The following is an 18,822-nucleotide window of genomic DNA, read 5'->3' as shown; positions in this document are numbered from 1 at the left end:
TTGCACTATTTTACTTGAGCATTGAGGTCAGAGAATTTGTTTTCAAATCTAAAGACTAGTCACCAAAGAGAAAGTAAACTAGGTCTAGAGATTGCAGAGAGCAGATAAAGGGATCAGCACAACACAAGTCTAGCTGACAGGGCTCAAAGTGAAAGAACTGAATGACAAATCATACCTTTTTAGATTTATTTTGGAGGGTATATCCTCGGTACCAACCTGTTAGGAAACAAGAGAAAACAAAGCCTTGTGTTATCTGGGAAAACACAAAGATATTAACAACGTACATCCTCGTATTCTGCTAGACTATTAGGAAGGAGTCCAAGAAACAATTAGAAGACAATATATGAGAACATGCACATTTTGAGCCATTACACAGTAGTAATCTGCATCTATTTTAGACTTTTTTTCCTTAATAGAGAATTAAAATTCATTTGCAACTAAGTCTCATATCTACTCCATTGCAAAAAGGATAGAGCAACAAAGACAAAGGAGAGGGAGGAGGGAGGAGAAGTTTTAAATGACCATGTTCATAGTATTGGGTGCCTTGCAGAATGCATAAGAATGGATGGAAGTCCATGCTTATCATGCAGCAACGTTTATTGAAAGACTTTATTAAGCTGTTGAGAGAGGCTGGGTTACTCTCATTTTCTCCTTCTCATTCCCCAAGTCCCTCCTCTCAGTTTACCAGGTTAAGATCCACTTTTCAAGTACAATATTTTAAACAATTCTTAGCACTGTTATAAGCACCCGCCCAACAAAAAATAAATTTATGTGTTCAGTTAATGAGGCTATAAACAAAGATTTCAACTTCTTTCTTAAAATACCATTAAATACTCATATTCCTTTGGCTACTTCCCCCACCATCTACCTCATGGAATATACAATTAAATCTGCCCATAGCAGATATTTCATATTAAATATTTATTGAAAACCTATTATGGGTAATTCACTGTAACAATTTTCCCCATTCCCCATCTCATCAGGCATGGTGTGGTTATCCTGCCTAAGTAAACGCTGATGTAAGTCATACAAAGTGTAAAGCAGCCATATACACACAATGAGCAGATGTGAGCTGTAATGGAAACTTCAAGCACCTGCCAATAGAGATCCAGTACACTCTTGTAATTTGTTCCATATGAAATCATCCAGAAAACAGAAACACAATCTATCCAGACATGTTACAGGTAGAAAGTTGAATTTACCTTCTTTGGGTACAGATTTAATATTTTCATAAATTGTCACTTTTTTACAGGCAGAATGAGTTCTAGGAGTTACAGAATTGTTCCAGGTTTGCATCAAGGTCCCAGTTAAAAAAGATATCTGAACAGGAAACACTAGCCCATTATGTGTCTAAATTGGTGCCAAAGGGTACAGAGGCCAGCTGTAAGAACGCCATGCTACACACTGCTCTCGGTGGCCTGCAACACTAAGATGGTACAATGCAGACTCTGCTCCACCTTCAGAGAGGAATGTTTCTCTACTTCAGTAAGCAGTATTTTTTTTACAGCTATTCATCACAGAATTATGCTTCCTAAACCTGTCATTTTTGAGGGAAAAAAAAAAAAGACTTACCTTCTAAAAGCCTTCTGTAAAATTGTAGTGTTTAACCCCTACCTAAAAGCACAAAATTACCATGCTGAATTTGTAAAAGTGAAGTGCATGTTCCTTGGAGGTAGACAAAAGCAGAACATTATGGAGCTTTAGTCATATATGGCCAGGAGGACTCCATAAGTTAATAACTGCAAGGAATATGGTAATAGTTCAAGAGTCTATCTGCTTATTTCCACGTTACAAATCTGGATACAAGCAAGAACACACTTTTCCAATTAATTCCAGTAGTTAAAGCAAGAAAATCACAGTTAAATATGATGTGCTTCTGGGTGCAGCAAAGAGGTAGTGAGGTATATCAACAAGCAGCTATAAGCAATGAGGAACGTGAACTGGTTGAAATCTCACATGCTTAACTTAGTGCATTATTAAAATAAAGTAAAAAGTGGGGATGGTGGGTTCATTTTCTCTTACCTACATTTAGGTAAAATGACAGTTTAAAAAAGTAAGTTAATAACAACCCAGATGAATATCAAAAGTGATACTATGATAATGATTGTTCCTCTATCCAGACCCAGTCATTTCTGTTTTTCTGAGACTGTGGAATCTATATAAAAATCTGTCTCCTCTGATGTGAACTATTCTTAAATCCTTTGTCAGAGTTGCTTATTTTATGTGGTCCCTCAAAATATTAAAAATAGATCTACCATATGACCCAGCAAATCCACTGCTAGATATCTATCTGATGAATCCAAAATCGCTGACTCGAAGGGATGTATACACGCCTATGTTCCTCACAGCACTATTTACAGTAGCCAGGTTATAGAAACAATCTAAGTACCCAATAACAGATGAATAGACAAATACTTCTACATATATATGCACACCACATCCTGTTTGTTTATCTACACACACACACACACACACACACAGGAACATTACTCAGCTATGCAAAAAGATGAACTCTTGCTATTTGCAACAACACAGATGGAATTGGAAGGGATTATGCTAAGTGAACTACATCCAAAGCAGAAACATAAACACCAGATGATTTCACTCATATGTAGAATATACATAGAAAAAAAAAACCCACAACAAAAAAGAAACTGACAAAACTAAAGCAAAGCAAACCCTAGAAACTTAACTGGAGAATTAAGGCTGCTAGAGGGGGAGGGAGGATGGGTGGAAACAAAGTGGGGTGGGGTAAAGGACTCTGTGTGCTTTGATGGTGAGGGGTGTGTGGGAACATAAATCTGAGGGGGGAGAACCTATTCCCCTAAATCATGCACAATGTTGTAAACTAATGTTACCTCACTAAAGAAAAAAAAATGTCGAATTGTATCTCTAAAATGAATGTATTTTGTTATATATAAATTTGACTGCAATTTTTTAAAAAGATTTATTTATTTATGCATACAAGAACTGGGGTACAGGCCAGAGGTGTGGGGGGGCGAGAGGATTCACCAGAGACAGAGTGGGGAACAGAACAGGCAGACTGACTGAAATACACTGCTGAGGGGAGCAGCAGGCGAGTCAGGAGAGGTCTGCTGTGCCATGTGGGTAGCTCCCTGGCCAGGGATTGAACTCGTGCTGCAGAGGCTGCAGATAGCGTCATAGGTTGTGTCTTAACCCCTTGCGCCACCAGGGAGATCCTTGACTGCAATTTTTAAAAACTATAAAAATTCATACTATCAGGGGCCTCCCCGGTGGCGCAGTGGATTGAGCACAGTGCTGTGAAGCTGTCCACAGCCTCCGTGGCACAGGTTCGATTCCCACCCAGCCCAGGGAGATTCCCACATGGCGCGACAGACCTCTCCTGTCTCGCCCACTGCTCCCCTCAGCAGTGTACTTCGGTCCTTCTGCCTGTTCTGCTCCCTGCTCTGTCTCTGTTGGATTCTCTCACCCTCCCGCACCTCTGGCCTGTACCCCAGTGCTTGTATAAAAAGTAAACACCTTCAAATAACAGAATTCAATGATAATGGCTTTGCTCAAATATTACTGAATAATTTTGTTTGACTTGACCTCTGAAACCAAGGTGCATCGTGTGCGAAAAATCATAGAACCATTTCTCCATTACTTTTTTGCCTCTGTGAAATATTATTCCTCTTAATTACTGGCTTCATGTTCTAAAACCGATTGTGAAGGAGTTTTGTTACTTCCAAAAGTTCGATCACGGATTGAAGATTTGTTTATTCATTCAACAAAGAGACGCTAGGAGAGTAGGACTTTACATCGCTGATGTGGTCATTCATTATGCATGAAACACTTATTGAACACCAGTGTGCCAGACACTGTTTTCAAGGAGGAAGGAAATAGATCTGTAAACAAATAATTAAATACAAAAGGGCCTTTAATGGTAGTGCTTGGAGACACTGGCACACAAAGAGAGGATTATGTATATGCTGAAGACTGGGAAGGCAATTACTGAGGGGGCTTCTGAAGATTTTCTGAAACAGGAAAGCATCATTCAGACATGTAAGCCATGGAGTGTTTTGTGAAATCTCTCCTTATTTCTAGCCCCATGCTAGGTGTCTCTCCTCCCAGATTAGGAAATTATTTTTGAGTTGGAGTAAAATATATATAAATATAAAATTTACCATTTTAACCATTTTGAAGTGTTCACTGGCATTAAGGGCATTCACACTGTGTACTCAGAAATAAATTATCTTTCACCTCCTAGGAATTAAAGGCAAGAGTTGGATAGGGAGTCACTGTTTACATGCACCCACTTTGTGTGTGTGTGAGGATTGGGGGGAGCAAATTGGGGGGCTTGCAGAGAAGCAGGTATTAAATCCTGTTGCTTCTCTTTTAGTGTCCCTGGACTGGTAGATCACTGGGTAAAGAACAGTTAATTAGGCTAATGTCAAAGGTTCCAACCCCTGTGGGCCATGCAAACCAGTTGGTTTCCATGGATGTAGCCTGTTATCCACCCCCCAATGAGGGTCCCTCAAAGGGATGCCAAGGGTACCTCCAGGGAAGCTAGTAAGCAGAAAGAGACCATGCAAAACCCTCAGAGAGAGAGAGAAATGGTTTAGTGGCTGGAACTTTGTGGGTAAAACATAGTTACTACCTCCTAGAGTTTCGGGTTCCAGGAATTCACTTTGCAAATGCAGTGATCAGCTCACTGACTTAATAAAGTCAAAGGTAGAAAACAAAAGAATACAAAGAGAGTTAAAGATAAGTGTATGCCTTTGTACCTTTTTGTGAAATAATCCATCTTCCATGTTGGTTATCTTAGTGCAAGGTTGTCTTTAAGATAAGCAGCCAGTAGATGATAGAATTTTGAGAAAGGAACTCAGACTTTACTGAAATCTAATGCCCTTATTTAGAAAAAGAGGAAACATAGGCGAAAGATAGTAAAGACTTGTTCAAAGCCAACCAGGACTTACTATCCAAGTTGGGATACAAACACAGGTCTGCTCTTTCCCTTACACCACTCTGTGTCCATGCCATGCTGGGGAGACAGCAAACAGGATTCTACTCAAGGCACTGCCACCCAGAGAAGAGAAACTGGGCCATGGAGTCCTCTCAATATAAAACTCACAAAGTATTTTCTCTTCCTTATGCTTTTCTTGGTAAGGTTTTCTTCTCTACAGCTTATTGTAAGAATACTGTATATTATACACACAACATATAAATTAAATGTGTATTGACTGTATTATCTGTAAGGCCTCTGGTCAAAACAGACTTAGCAGTAGGGGAGAGTGAAATGTTACTTCTGACTTGGGGGTATGCTGGGCACTCTTAACTCCCATATTCTTCAAGAAGCAACTGTATAAACTTCAACCCCTGATCTTGAAGAATTTCTAATCTAATGCCTTTTGGAAGAGCAACAACAGGTGACAAAGACACCAATATGCATGTTTAGCTTACAGGATTTCTAGAATTTCAGCACAGGCTGCTCTTTTCATGAAACCACTTAAGTTTCTTCAGAAGGATACTGAGCTAGAGAGAGGAGAAACAAAGGCTCCCTGAATTTCTCAAGGAGAGTGGAGGCTCCAGTGTACAGGAAACTCATCCCGGGTGAGGTGTTGGAAATTTCCAACACCTCATGCTTAGTTTAGAGCATGAGTCAGTGCAATGAGCGATGTCCTCCAGAGTGACACTCAGCATGACACTCAGAACCGCCCCTTGGGCCCTTGCAGCCTGGGTCACCAGACACTTGCTTCAAGTTCCTTAAAGGAATGCACCCTGAAAACAAAGGAGCGAGGCTGTATTTTTTGACTCTGAAAGAGAACCATTGGCCTCACTTAGAGGACTTGACCAGTCAGGGGTGAGGATCTGCTGTCCAGGATGTGACGAGATTGTCTGAGGCTGCAGCAGTGACAGCACTGAGTCCCCATGGCAAAGCATCAGAAGCAAGAGCACAAACAGGAGCCACGTGGACCGTTCCAAGAGGGTAAGGGCCATGACCCCTGGGTTCAACTCACACATCCTCCCGGCTGGGAGCACAGGCAGCAGAAAACAATCAGGGACACGAGTTGCACATTCACTGCCATGAATGCACAGGGAAGAGCCTGCTTCAGGTTGGGGATGTCAGGTCACTCCAGAGACCTCTCTGCTTATATTTTCCTTTTTGACCTGCCTGCCACACCCATGGGGTTGGAGGAGCTGTCGGCAATGGTAGCCCACCACCTCAGTATTTCTTTTTTTTTTTTTTAAATAGAGGCATGTTTTATTTATTTATTTGTTTGTTTGTTTGTTTTGTTTATACATGCACTGGGTACAGTCAGAAGCGCGGGAGGGTGAGAGAGTTCACCAGAGCCAGAGCAGGGAGCAGAGCAGGCAGAAGGACCGAAGTACACTGCTGAGGGGAGCAGCGGGCGGCAGGAGAGGTCTGCGCGCCATGTGGGACCCTCCTCTGGTGGCCGGGGAGCAGCTGGGGATCGAACCGGCGCCACAGAAGCCGCGGGCAGCTTCGCAACCCAGCGTTCAACCGCTGTGCCACCAGGGAGGCCCCACCTCAGTATTTCTTACCTGGAAGGTGTGGCTTAGGGGAGGAGGACCAGTATGTCTGGGTGGGAGTGAGAGAATGATTCAGCTGTGCTCCCGTAGGAAAGCTCTGCCTACCTGCTCGGCCAAGTCAGCAACTGAAAATAGGCAGGGGTTCCATGTGTAGGGAGGGCAGACGAGGCATCCAGGTTTTAGAGGTAAAGTGGCCTGGGATTACAGTGTGCTGGGAGGGTGGTGGGGAGACTCCCTGGTCAGGGCAGAGGAGCCACGGGTGGGAAGGTCAGTTCAGAAAGCTCATCCCACTTCAGGCACATCTGGGGTGAAGCTAAACCTGCCTGACAGCTATCTAAAGAGCAAAAGAACCTTACCCCCTTTGGAAAACCCACTGTTACAATCAAAACATAAGTGTTCTTTCCTCCTCCTTCACCTGACACCCACAAGACCCCCGTGGGAACCACTACTTGCCATGTAACAGCTGTGTGAACACCCTCAAGTATCTTGACCTTGATTTTCACATTATCAAAGAAGGTTCAGTAAGTCTAATTTCTAATTAATTATAAGCACTGACATTCAGTGTCTGAAAGCCCTTAGCTCATGTCTGGCACACAGAGGAGTATAAAAAGGTCAGAAAAATGTGGCACTGATGGGCCCCAATGACAGAGCCAGGAGAGTCCCTCACTCAGAGGGGCTGTGCCGCCAGCAACAGGGGGTTATTTGGAGCTCTCTGTTGTTTCTGAGGGATGTGTCTGTGTTCTCTGGAAGGGGCAGAACCTTCTCTAAGTTATTTCTTAAACTACTGACAACAAACTGAAGCAAACAAAGCAGCTGGAATACCAAGCAAGGGGGGGCTTCACTCCAGAGGCACAGGGACTAAGGTAAATTTTAATTTTCCAACAGAGTAAGTACTTTGCCATGAGAAAAATGACAGAAAAGACAATGAAGGAAAAGAGAATGAGAAAAAAACAGAAGAAATAACCTGAGTGATAGAGAAACCATACGACAGCGGCTAGCATCATGGAGAAACATGGACCCAAACAGAGATTGAATGCAGCCCACAAAGCACTAAGGGCTATGATCTCAGGCCTGGTTAAACGTTCAGTGCGCCGTCAGTTGGACAGTAGTGCTAATTTCTTTAAAATCCACTCTTCTTCTCCACAGGCCCCATATCTTTCAATTCAAATCATAGCAACTCACATGGTGAAAACTAAACAAGTATTCAAAGTTAAGAATGCATGGATCTAGAAGGGATTATGCTCAGTGAAATAAGTCAGAAAGAAAAAGAAAAATATTGGATGGTTTCACTTATAGTGATGGTGCACGGGTGAACTGCTGGTGGAAATTCTATGGGGACGACACCTGAGAAAAGAACGCAAACATCGTAAAAAAATGAAAAATGATGTAAAAAAAATATATATATAAAAGAATTTAGTGTTCACTGTCCCTGTCACTTAGAGGATGGACAAAATTGGCAAGGTACAGTGTTTCAGACCTTCAGTATACTTGTTTGAATGACAAACACTGGGGATACATACACGAAATGAAAGGTGAGGCTGACAAGCTTTCTCTCTCAAGAATCTTCCCCATTCTGCCTAGTTCACACCTGTTTGCAGCCTGGATGGTGCATGGAGGTGAGGCAGGGAACACACTGAAGTTCTGAGACTCGTTGTCAACATGTAAGTTTTTCAGGCAGTACCTTCAGCTCCTACAACACTTTCCATAAATTGGGTCGAATAAAATGGGGCACTCTAGCCCAGAATGAATATTATGATACATAAATCTCCTTACATGCTCTTCAAGATCTTAAGTTACTCTTTATGTCACTATAAGCAAATCAGAGGCATCCCTTTAAATTTCTCTCTCCAAATACAAGCACCAAGAGAAATATCTTACTCCTGTTTCTCTTACCCTAAATATCTTATTCTTCAATTTTGAACTTTCCTCAAGGACTTTCTCTTACTCTGCTCTTACCTGAGTCTGACCCAGCCCCACAATGATTTGATGTGTTCGTTGTGTTCTCCAATGGGGATAAGACACCTAAGAAGTTTTTCATAAAATATATATACACCAAATAACGTGAATGACTCAGCAGTGCGTGGCAGCCATGAGAGGGCATGCATGTGTGCATGAGATGGAAAAAGCTGATCTTGGGCCTCCCCGGTGGCGCAGCGGTTGAGCGCTGGGTTGCGAAGCTGCCCGCAGCCTCTGCAGCGCTGGTTCGTTCCCGGCTGCTCCCCGGCCACCAGAGGAGGGTCATGGCGCACAGACCTCTCCTGCCGCCCGCTGCTCCCCTCTGCAGTGTACTTCGGTCCTTCTGCCTGCTCTGCTCCCTGCTCTGGCTCTGGTGAATTCTCTCACCCTCCCGCGCTTCTGACTGTACCCGGTGCTTGTATAAATAAATAAAAATAAATTTAAAAAAAAAATTAAAAAAAAAAAGAAAAAGCTGATCTTGCTACCATTTTGCCCTCTTCTTGACCCCTTCAAACCTCCAAAACCCCTTGGAGACCAAAACTTATGGGACCCCAAAAGCTTGTGGGAACACTCCTCCAGAACATTCCTGCAAACATCTTTGCTTTCAGGCTGACTTTGTCTCCTTAGGTTCATGGGCAGCTGACCACATGGGCCAATTTCAAATACCAGTCATGAATGAGTAACTGAATGAAGGCACCACTCAGATAAGGGTTCTGACCTCCACCCCAGAAGATTCCACACTCAAAAGTATCTGGAAAAGAAAAGCAGGAGGCATTCTCTCTTTTGATAAGATTACATCTGAGATAGATTTTTTGCAGGCTCTCCATTTTAATTAGTTTTTCTTGTAAACACACTCCTACTGTGCACACATCTTTTAAATAACACAGCTCAGGAACATATGTCGCCAGCAGTAGCAGCTGACAAGTTGTACTTAAGGTAAAGGTCAAACAGATGTGGGAAGTGACCAGCACACACACAACAAAGTGCCCCACGGCCAAATGTGCTTTAAGGTAAATGTGCCAAAGTGCCTGCCTTGGGTCCTCATCATCACATCCACGCTGTGGGGCTCACTGCCATTTCTGTTTGTGAAACGTGGTTGTTTTATCTTGAACGCAGTGAGCCTATGGATCCTGTATTATAATAACATCCAGTGATCTTGACTAATGGGGTAACAAAAGTCAATGAAAATTATAAATACACAGAATACCTTATTTCAGTCTACACTCAGTAATCTTTTACACATGCTATCAAGAACTGATTTTTAAAAATCAAATTTGATTTCCTTTGCCTCTCATTCATCTATGACCAAATAAAGAGGGAATGAATAAAAAGAGAAACAATGAAGGGATGTCAAGGCTACCAGGCTGATTGAGATACAGGATGGTAGGAGATAACTGTTCATTTTCTTAAAGGACATTCTGAGTTAGTTTGATGAGATCAGACTGTATCATATGGTTCAAGGCTCAGTTCCAATTACTGCATCTCAGAAAAGTACTTATTAAGCATCTCATTAGCAAAAATCATCAAATAAATTCTCTTCCTTTTCATCCCTCTGTTAAAAGTTTTGTCAGCCCGGAGGCAAAATTCAGGGCCATGTAACTTTACCTATCTGTCCTAACGCTGCTGTCAGTCCTTATTCAAAAAAGCCTACTTTATAAAGATGAGACTGAAAACATGTAGTGCTCAATTAATAATCCAATTTAACTTCCTCTCATACTAGAATGAATTGGATTTCTTTTTTTTTAATATATATATATATTTTTTTTTTTAGATTTATTTATTTATTTATACAAGCTCTGGCTACAGTCAGAAGAGCAGGAGGGTGAGAGAATTCACCAAGCCAGAGCGGGGAGCAGAGCAGGCAGAGGGACCGAAGTACATTGCTGAGGGGAGCAGCGGGCGGCAGGAGAGGTCTGCGCGCCATGTGGGACCCTCCTCCGTTGGCCGGGGAGCAGCCGGGGATCGAACTGGCACTGCAGAGGCTGCAGGCAGCTTCGCAACCCAGCGCTCAACCGCTGCGCCACCGGGGAAGCCCTGAAGTGGATTTCTTTATTAAGGTGCATTTTAAAAATTGATGGAGGCCTCATTCTATACAGAGGAAACTCAGGTATACCAGGGATCTCCTGTATATACACAAATGCTTCTTATTTCCTTCAGCTCTCAGGTTGTTCATTTCCTCTGCTTCCAATGCTATCACTTCTGCTACCCTGTAGGTCTTTACAAACTCGACTGAAATAACATGAAACGTAATGCTGTGCCTACCTTCTGTAGAGTAAGAATGTCTTTGCAACATCGTCTCATTTAGATATTTCCACTGGTATTATGTTTGTTCCCAGAAACCACTGCTGATGCCAGACACCCTCTCCCTCGCACATGAGAGTGGCTTCTGCAACTGAAAATGAGTTAACCAATGGATGAACCAAACACAAGTCATCAGTGCCCATTAGTGGGTCAATATACTGTGAGCATAGGTTTACTTGTGACTAGAATTTGGTTAGTCACAGCAGAGGACGGCTTTTGGTAATAGGGATGCTAAAACTTTACTTTTGAAAGCAGTTTCAATTGAAACAGTGGCCTAATTTTAGATGAAATGACCATAAATATATAGAAAATTTAAGTGTCTTGCATGCTGAGTCTTGCTAAACCTAGATAGGAACAAAACCATCTCATCTCAGGGCCTCCCTGGTGGCACAGCGGTTGAGTGCTGGGTTGCAAAGCTGCCCGCAGCCTCTGCAGCGCTGAGGCTGCTCCCAGGCCACCGGAGGAGGGTCCCGCATGGTGCGCAGACCTCACCTGCCGCCCGCTGCTCCCCTCAGCAGTGTACTTCGGTCCTTCTGCCTGCTCTGCTCCCCGCTCTGGCTCTGGTGAATTCTCTCATCCTCCCGCGCTTCTGACTGTACCCAGTGCTTGTATAAATAAATAAAAATAAATAAATTTTTTAAAAAATTAAAAAAAAAAAAACAAAACCATCTCATCTCAAGTAGTTCTCTCCTTCCTTTACCCTCACCCACCCCTGGTCTTTGTGAGACCATCCTTTTCTCCCCATTGCACTTATAAGTATCTAACTTTTTAAAATTTACTCATTTTATTCATTTGCTTTTATTCTAGCCCTCTAAGGAAGGATAGAAATAAGGTTATGAGAGCAGGAACCTTGCCGCTTTGTCACTCGGGTGATCTCAGTGTGTAGAACTGCGCTCAGCAAGTGCACATGGCACATAGCGCTTAGCAAGTATTGCTGTATGAATAAATGGCCACTACTGGAATCTCCGGGTGCCAATGCTCTTTCATCCACAGTAGAAAAGAACACTGAAAGTTCAGAACAGTTTTCTCTCTACCAGTCCCTTACATGGTTACGGAAATAAAGACATCGCCAAGAGGAAGAAGAGCAGGAACACCTAGTTTGATTCTTAAGAATTTCTGTTCTGAAAAAGTCATTAAAGGCAAATAATACTTGGGCACCTATAAAGGATGAGCCAAATATAGCTTCTCAGTCAATTCTACTCCCTTTCCTCAATTTTTAGTAACAAGCAAAGTTCAAGGACAAGATCACAGAAAGAAACTAGTGATCGAAGCTCTCTCTTTTATAGATCCTGGTCTCCTGTTAAAGAGCCAAAACTCAAGCAATCAGTATGGCACTTATGCAAAAGATCAAACACAAAGTCAACCAAATCACCTGGCAATTCTGCTCCTAGTAATATACCCAAGAGAAATGAAATCATATGTCCACACAAAAATTTGTACATTTGTCTATACAATAACCAAATCCTTCCAAAGTCTGCCATCTGCAAAGGACTGAGAAATGCTGGAGACCCTGTGTTTCCCTCACAGAGGAAGAAAGGTATTTCTTCCCTGTAATTCATGGAGTTTTGTGAAAGTGATCCCCCTCCCCCTTACTCCATTGCACACACTTCACTTCTTACTCTCTACAAGTTTGCCTTACTCTAATATTAGTTTGCTTTGGTCTATTACTTTATCTTCACTCATTCAACAGACTTTCAATGAGCACCCATTGTATGCCAGGGGCTATGCAAGACATGACACTGCAGATAAAAGAAAAGGCTTTACCTTCAAGGAGCTACCACTTTCAAAATGATTCATGCAACCACAGGCAGGAAACAGCAAAAGGAACAATCTAAGTGGTATTCAGCTGTGGGTGGTGGGCAGAAAAAGAATGCTTCATGTCTGGGTTTCAGAGGGGTGGGCTCATGTTCACACCGGAAATACACACACAGGTCTGGTATGCAAATATCTCAAAGATGGGTGGAGCACAGTGTGCAGAGGGGTGGCCCAGGAGTCAGATCTGACGGAAGCTAAAGACAAAAACCCACAGGCCATGACACCAAGACAGCATTACTCTTAAATTCCACCTGGCTGTACTCCGGCTTTCCATTTTGTTTATTTTTTTTTTAAAGGAAAAAAGAGATAGGGGAGGAGGGATAGAACACAAGTTATTACTCAGCATTTCCATGGTGTTTAATGTTTGCAAAGCAGTCCTGCCCCCACTGAGTCCTGAAGGACCTGAAGTACTAAAGGAATTTGAGAACCCGGCCAAGAATTCTAAGTCCTTAGCAGATTTGTGAACCCATCATGGCATCTGGAAAGGCAGCCACTAATACAAAAATAATTCTAAAAAATTAACAATTTTAAACTTAACCCAATATAATAATCTCTGTAAAGCTGACATGCCCCTTGGTGCAGAATAAAATGAGTAGGCTCATATTCTAAATCTGTCCATTCTCACCTTGACACATGTCTGCTTTTACAGAACAGGCACTGACTGACATCTTTCCTTGAGATGAGAGAATAACACAGCTGGAAATACTATATTGTAGCAACTAACAAGAAAATCAGCTTCCTGCTGTCAGGACCTACAGTACCTGAATCATCATATTCAAGATGCAGCACTGATGAACCAACAGTTTTGTGAGACTGCCAGCACTGCGGGCGAGCATACCACTGTGAGCATGGCAATCCACTGGTAGGACTGTGGCTTTTGAACTCAAGCTCCGAGGGTATTGGCACTGGATGCATTTGCGTGAGAGTGTGTGTGTGTTCATATTTATATTTGCATTCAACCAAGTTCAATGGCCACCTTAGCCTGGTCTATAGGAGTCCTACCTTTAGTTAAAAATGTTCATTGGTCAGTCGGGAGACTGCCAATGAAAACACATACTTAAAATTACCGTTAATGTGAATCCTATGAGGACAAAGTACTTCAGGCAGCTACTTCAAATACTATGTTGGGGTCACATAAAAAAGAAAAAAATTAAATATGTATTTACAAGATGTTATTTGCTTTATTTCAGATCTACGCTCTACTCTTCCCTCCCACATGCCACAGGACAATTAGAAAATACACACACACACACACACACACACACACAAACTGAAGAGCTAACATTGTAAAGTAAAGAATTAGCAGTTATAAAGTTATAAAGTTGAGGCTAGCATTTGGTGTGATTTTCATCTTGGGGCCTCTGCTGAATTAAGAAAAGCTTTCTGAGTGGCTGAGAAGCTAAGCAGCATTTCTGATGGCCTCATGGAGCCAGAAGGACAAAAACGGGATTCTTGCACAGCTCCTGAGAGGGCTTTCAGACAAAATAAACCAAGGCAGAAAGTATCACTTAGAGGGAGATAATGACAAAGGGTTTAATAAATATAAAGTAAAAGGTGGAATTATTTAATATAAGAATTCTAAAACTGTATGCAACTAAAACAGGTCTGCAAATATATAAAGCAAAAAATTGACATCATTGTAAAGAGACATAAACTGCAATCATGGTGTAACATCTAACAGTTATTTCAGTAACACAAAAAGTAGGGAAAAAGTTAGCATTTGAAAAAATGTGTTATCCATAGAACATTGAACCTCACCAATCCTCAAATATTCATTATTTTCAAGCTCACATTGAAGAACTAAAAAAACTGAAATAAGCCTTTTACCTATATAATGGAAAAATGTGTGTGTGCACAGAGAGTAGACAGAGTGGATTAATCTGAGATACAACCTAGTAAGGCTTAAGGGAACAATGGTTTCCATATGCAAAGGGGTCCTTACAAAATACTTGGACTGACCTAGCGTCTTGCTGAAAGGGGGTGCCATGAAATTATTGTTTGTCTGAATCTAAGGGTGATAAAGAAAGCAAAAGAGAGGACAGAGTGGGAACAGCTCCTCTCTTTTCCTGTCCCTGGGTGTTGTATCATTATACTTTGAGTTGTAGAGAAAGGAGAAAGTTATTTTTAGCCCTCTGCCCAAAAGTAAAGGGAGGAACAATAATGACAGAGTCCTCTGTACAATCAGCAGACAGCTTACTTTCCTTCTGGCTTCCTACCTCCTCTCCTCTAGGCTGCATTCTCCTGTCCTGCCCTAGGAATTTGCATTAGATTCTAGACAACCACCTTTCCCATTCCACCATCATATGCATTTACATGGGGAGCCAGACCCTGAAAATCTAGAATTTCTGTTCTAACAAGGGTTATCTCATGAGAAAATTTGCCAAGCTTTCCCACTCATTATGAGAATTTCCCACCAATTTTAAGAGAGAAAATGGGTGCAAAAATTTGTTCTTTGTTTTGATACTCAACCTCAGTAGGCTGTTCTGGTCTAAATGCGTTGGATTAGAAATGTGGGAGAGTGGAGGAATTAGTTTTAAAAGTTTGAATTGGAGCTAGAAGGTGTGTTGGGGTAGATACAGACACAACCTCTGCTTTTCAGACAAATGAAGAGTCCCCAATACTTCCCCATAGGCCACTAACAGGTTAACTGGAACCATCTCCCCCAGGCTGACCCAGTTGGAGGAAATGTACTAGGGCTTTCTGGACCTGCTGCAGTCCTGACCTAATTCTCTGAAAGAATCTCAGCAACACCAGTAAGTCCCAGCCTTATTTCTCCCCCAACCTGGCAACATTTAGGACTGAGCAGAAAGACCCACTTAATCAGCAGCACTTTTTCTGAGCTACTGCCAGCCCAGTGGCCCACATGTCTCCTCTGGAGACAGCCCTGGTCTGGTCTCCTGCATCCAGTGGTTGAGGCTCCACAATCACCACCTTCACAAATTCACATTCTTTATTCTGGTGTCTGGGCATGTTTGCACTTACGCATTCTGCAGACTATTTTGAAATCACCCTTAGTACAAAAATCACATAAGCCAAGTACTTCCTGAATTTTTACTAGCACCACTTCAGGAAGTAAAACATGTTGATGTTTGCTCTAAGTATCTTATTAATAAGTAATTTCCACTGTTTTCAAGCCTGGCAGAAGGCCATCCAGACTTACCCTCATACATCTCCAGGATATGAACTGTGTCTCCAATCTGCAAGGACAGCTCCACATCTTGAGAGGCATTGTAGTTGTAGATCGCTGGAAATGAGAGATAAAAGGTGGACATGGCATCAGCGACAGTGAAAATCATTAGATCGCAATTCAGTAGTTAATGAACTATTTGTTCAACAAGTAACTCTTTCCTTAACGATTTCAAGTGAGTCACCCACTTTCAAGCAGAGAATATCTTTCCAAGCCCCACTACTGGTGTTTTACAGTCATTTCTCCACCCAACAAATATTGGCTTAGTTGCCTGCTATGAACAACATACTGTACTAGAGAGCAGTAATAAAGTGACAGAACACACAGCTGTGGTTCCTGTCCCAGAGATTTCACGATCTGTTAGAGGAAGAAAGATATTAAATATATTATCACAGAAATAATTGTGATATTTATGATAGCAAACATCAGGCTACAAAGAAAACACACTGTGGGATTCTGTCGATGGTCCCTTTGTCATTCTGACACAAGCCAGCCTGTGTCACCACAGAGGTTAGGCTCTCAAGGATATAAAGCAAGCCATCTCCTGGCCTCTGACACAGTAATTCATAGCCAAATGACCACTTTCAATCCATATACTGTCCAATTACAGACTGACACAAGGTGCAGTGCAGGGGTGGCCCCTTGTTCTATTTCCAGGTACCCAGGGGAACTGGGTTGCCCCAGTACTTCCAGATCAAGATGACCTCAATTATCATGGTTCTTACACTGGCAATGACTACGCCAGACCAAGAAAACCAATAGATTAACCCTTATAACTCACATACACACAAAGGACAAATAGTAAGAAGTCTGAATAGACATTTTACCAAGACACATAAAGGGTAGCTAATACACACATGAAAAGATGTTTAACACATTAGTCATCAGGGACATGGAAATCCAAACCATATGCAAAAAAATAAACCAAACCAACAAACCACAAAAACCCTTATTTTAGGTTCCCATTTCTATGCAATGTCTTGAATAGAGAGTTTTGGGGGAGATGGAGAAAGCCTACACCTGGATTGAGTTGATGGGTACACGACTCTGTGAGTTACTGAAATACAATGACCTGTATATTTACAATGGGTAGATTTTCAAGTATATAAATGAGACTTCAATTAAGATTTTTTTTTTAAAGTAGCTTTATTTCTTGCCCTTGATTTCTTGCTCCTTCCAGGAAAAAAGGGCCACCTTAGAAATTCGGTTCTAGCCACTCAGTGATCCAAGGGACCCACGATGTCCCCCATCTCTGAAGTTCTGATGAGCACTGGAGGACGGGGTCTCACTCCATCTGACCGATCCCATAAGGATCATTCAAAAGGGGAGAAAGATATCCCTGTCACTGCCGGTTATGATGGTATCCCCGCTCCTTCCTGGGTCTGCAGTGCATCTTATATCTGCAGCTTGGCAGCTGCCTGTTACATCACAGTCTATCAGTGAACAGGAAGGAGACTAACTGCAGCCACATCTTTTTCAAGTGGCCTCTTTTTCATTAAGGGAGTCACTCAAATGGTGTTCCTCTGTTATCTTGGCACAGAGACCTGGGCAAATTATGCTGGAATTTGTTTACCATTAAACTTTGAACTAGACTATGAATTCAGAACAAGGAAGGATCGGCTGATGAGGTGAATTTGGAGAAACTGTACAAAATTTAACAGTAAGAATCAGCTTCTGACTCCTGGACCTGCTCATGGGTCACTAGGCCATGGCTGCTAGTTGAGAGGTTCACCTCTACTATCTGCTAGTTGACTCAAATGTTTCGCCCACTAAGTTTTTGGCGGTTTTCTGCAGAAAAGGTAGTCCTCACATTCTTGGATTTCCCTGGTTCTCATTCACTGTCTTCCATGGAACAGGTTGCGTCTACCTGCCCGCCTCTCAAATGCAAGAGGAAGTAGAGGTCCCTATGTCACAATGTCCCATGCAGTGACCAAGCATCGACTCTTCCTCATTCTTAGTCATTAGGAAAGCAAGCAGAGGTTCTCTCAAAAGCAGCTCCAGGTAAAAATACCTACCAAGTTTTGTTATAAACACACACAGCCTTGTTTCTTCCCCTCTCACCCCCCATACAGAGTTCAACTTTTCTCCTTAAATCTTAGATTCTTAAGCCTGATAATCTTTTTTTTTTTAATCCCAGTCCTAATTATCCACCCATGCTTGTCGCCATTAACTGCCAGATTCTACCTTCTGCTTCAATCAAGACATTTACCTTCTCTCCTAAACTATGCATTCAAGTCTTGGTTTACTCCACCTGAAACAACAACTCACCTTTTTCTCCCTAACAACTCAAAATTCACATCGACATTTCAGTTCAACAATGACAACTGACTCCCTATCACCCTACAAGGCTATTTTTCTCATGTCCCACTCAATTTTTCCATCCAGCACAGACTGAGTTTTTAATCACAGGTAACCTGGTGTCACAGTCTGCCATCTACAAGAAGGCAAGCCCTCATGAATAGGGACCCACCACATGTTACTTCTGTGTCTCACATTTTAAGGCCCTGGATTAGATCCCCAAAAGGTGCTCAAGGCACAAAATTAACATTATAAAATCCGCCAGTCTCTTAAGTTATTCACCGCTTCCCCAAACTCGAGGACACTTCTGCTATTCTCAGAAGCAGCAGCCGGACTTTCCCAGCACTGAGGAAAGGTGTATCCAAATCACCTTTCTTGCCACTTTATGCGTCGTACATAAGAGAAGCTAACTTTTCTAGTCAGGTTTTTTAAAAGACTCACATAGGAAGTTCATCTCTTCAGCAATGTTTTGCTGGAGTGAGAAATCAAGTCAGAGAGCAAATATAGGATCTGTTTCATGTCTTTGGACGTAAGTACCAACAAAATATAGTTGTCATCTGTTCATGCCACCTCTACACTGCAGGGCATGGCCTCTCTCGCCCTCTAGTACGCTCCAATTTCCATGGTATTTTATGGTCTCACTTCCATATATAATAAATATACTCACTGCATGGAATAGATGTCATGTGTCCCATTATTTAATGAAGAAACTGAGTTTCCATCTGAGGAAAGAGAAGGGGAAGCATCTTGCT

The 18,822-nt window shown here is 42.1% G+C and overlaps 1 protein-coding gene across 1 annotated transcript in view; it reads right to left on the bottom strand.

Annotated features, from left to right (window-relative positions):
* Positions 1 to 18,822, bottom strand: part of DOCK5 (dedicator of cytokinesis 5) — a gene marked incomplete at its 3' end in the record, with an annotated part of 171,200 nt that overhangs the window by 109,779 nt on the left and 42,599 nt on the right. Inside the window, exons 2-3 of the mRNA XM_084246201.1 lie at positions 15,746 to 15,829; positions 176 to 216 (exon numbers count right to left, since the gene is read on the bottom strand). Coding sequence (XP_084102327.1) covers positions 176 to 216; positions 15,746 to 15,829 — 125 coding nt within the window. The remainder of the gene's footprint in view (positions 1 to 175; positions 217 to 15,745; positions 15,830 to 18,822) is intronic.

Source organism: Talpa europaea (genome assembly GCF_964194135.1).
Source record: "Talpa europaea genome assembly, chromosome: 10".
NCBI lineage: Eukaryota > Metazoa > Chordata > Mammalia > Eulipotyphla > Talpidae > Talpa > Talpa europaea.
The sequence above is the reverse complement of the archived record's forward strand: the minus strand, read 5'-3'. Positions and strand labels throughout refer to the sequence as shown.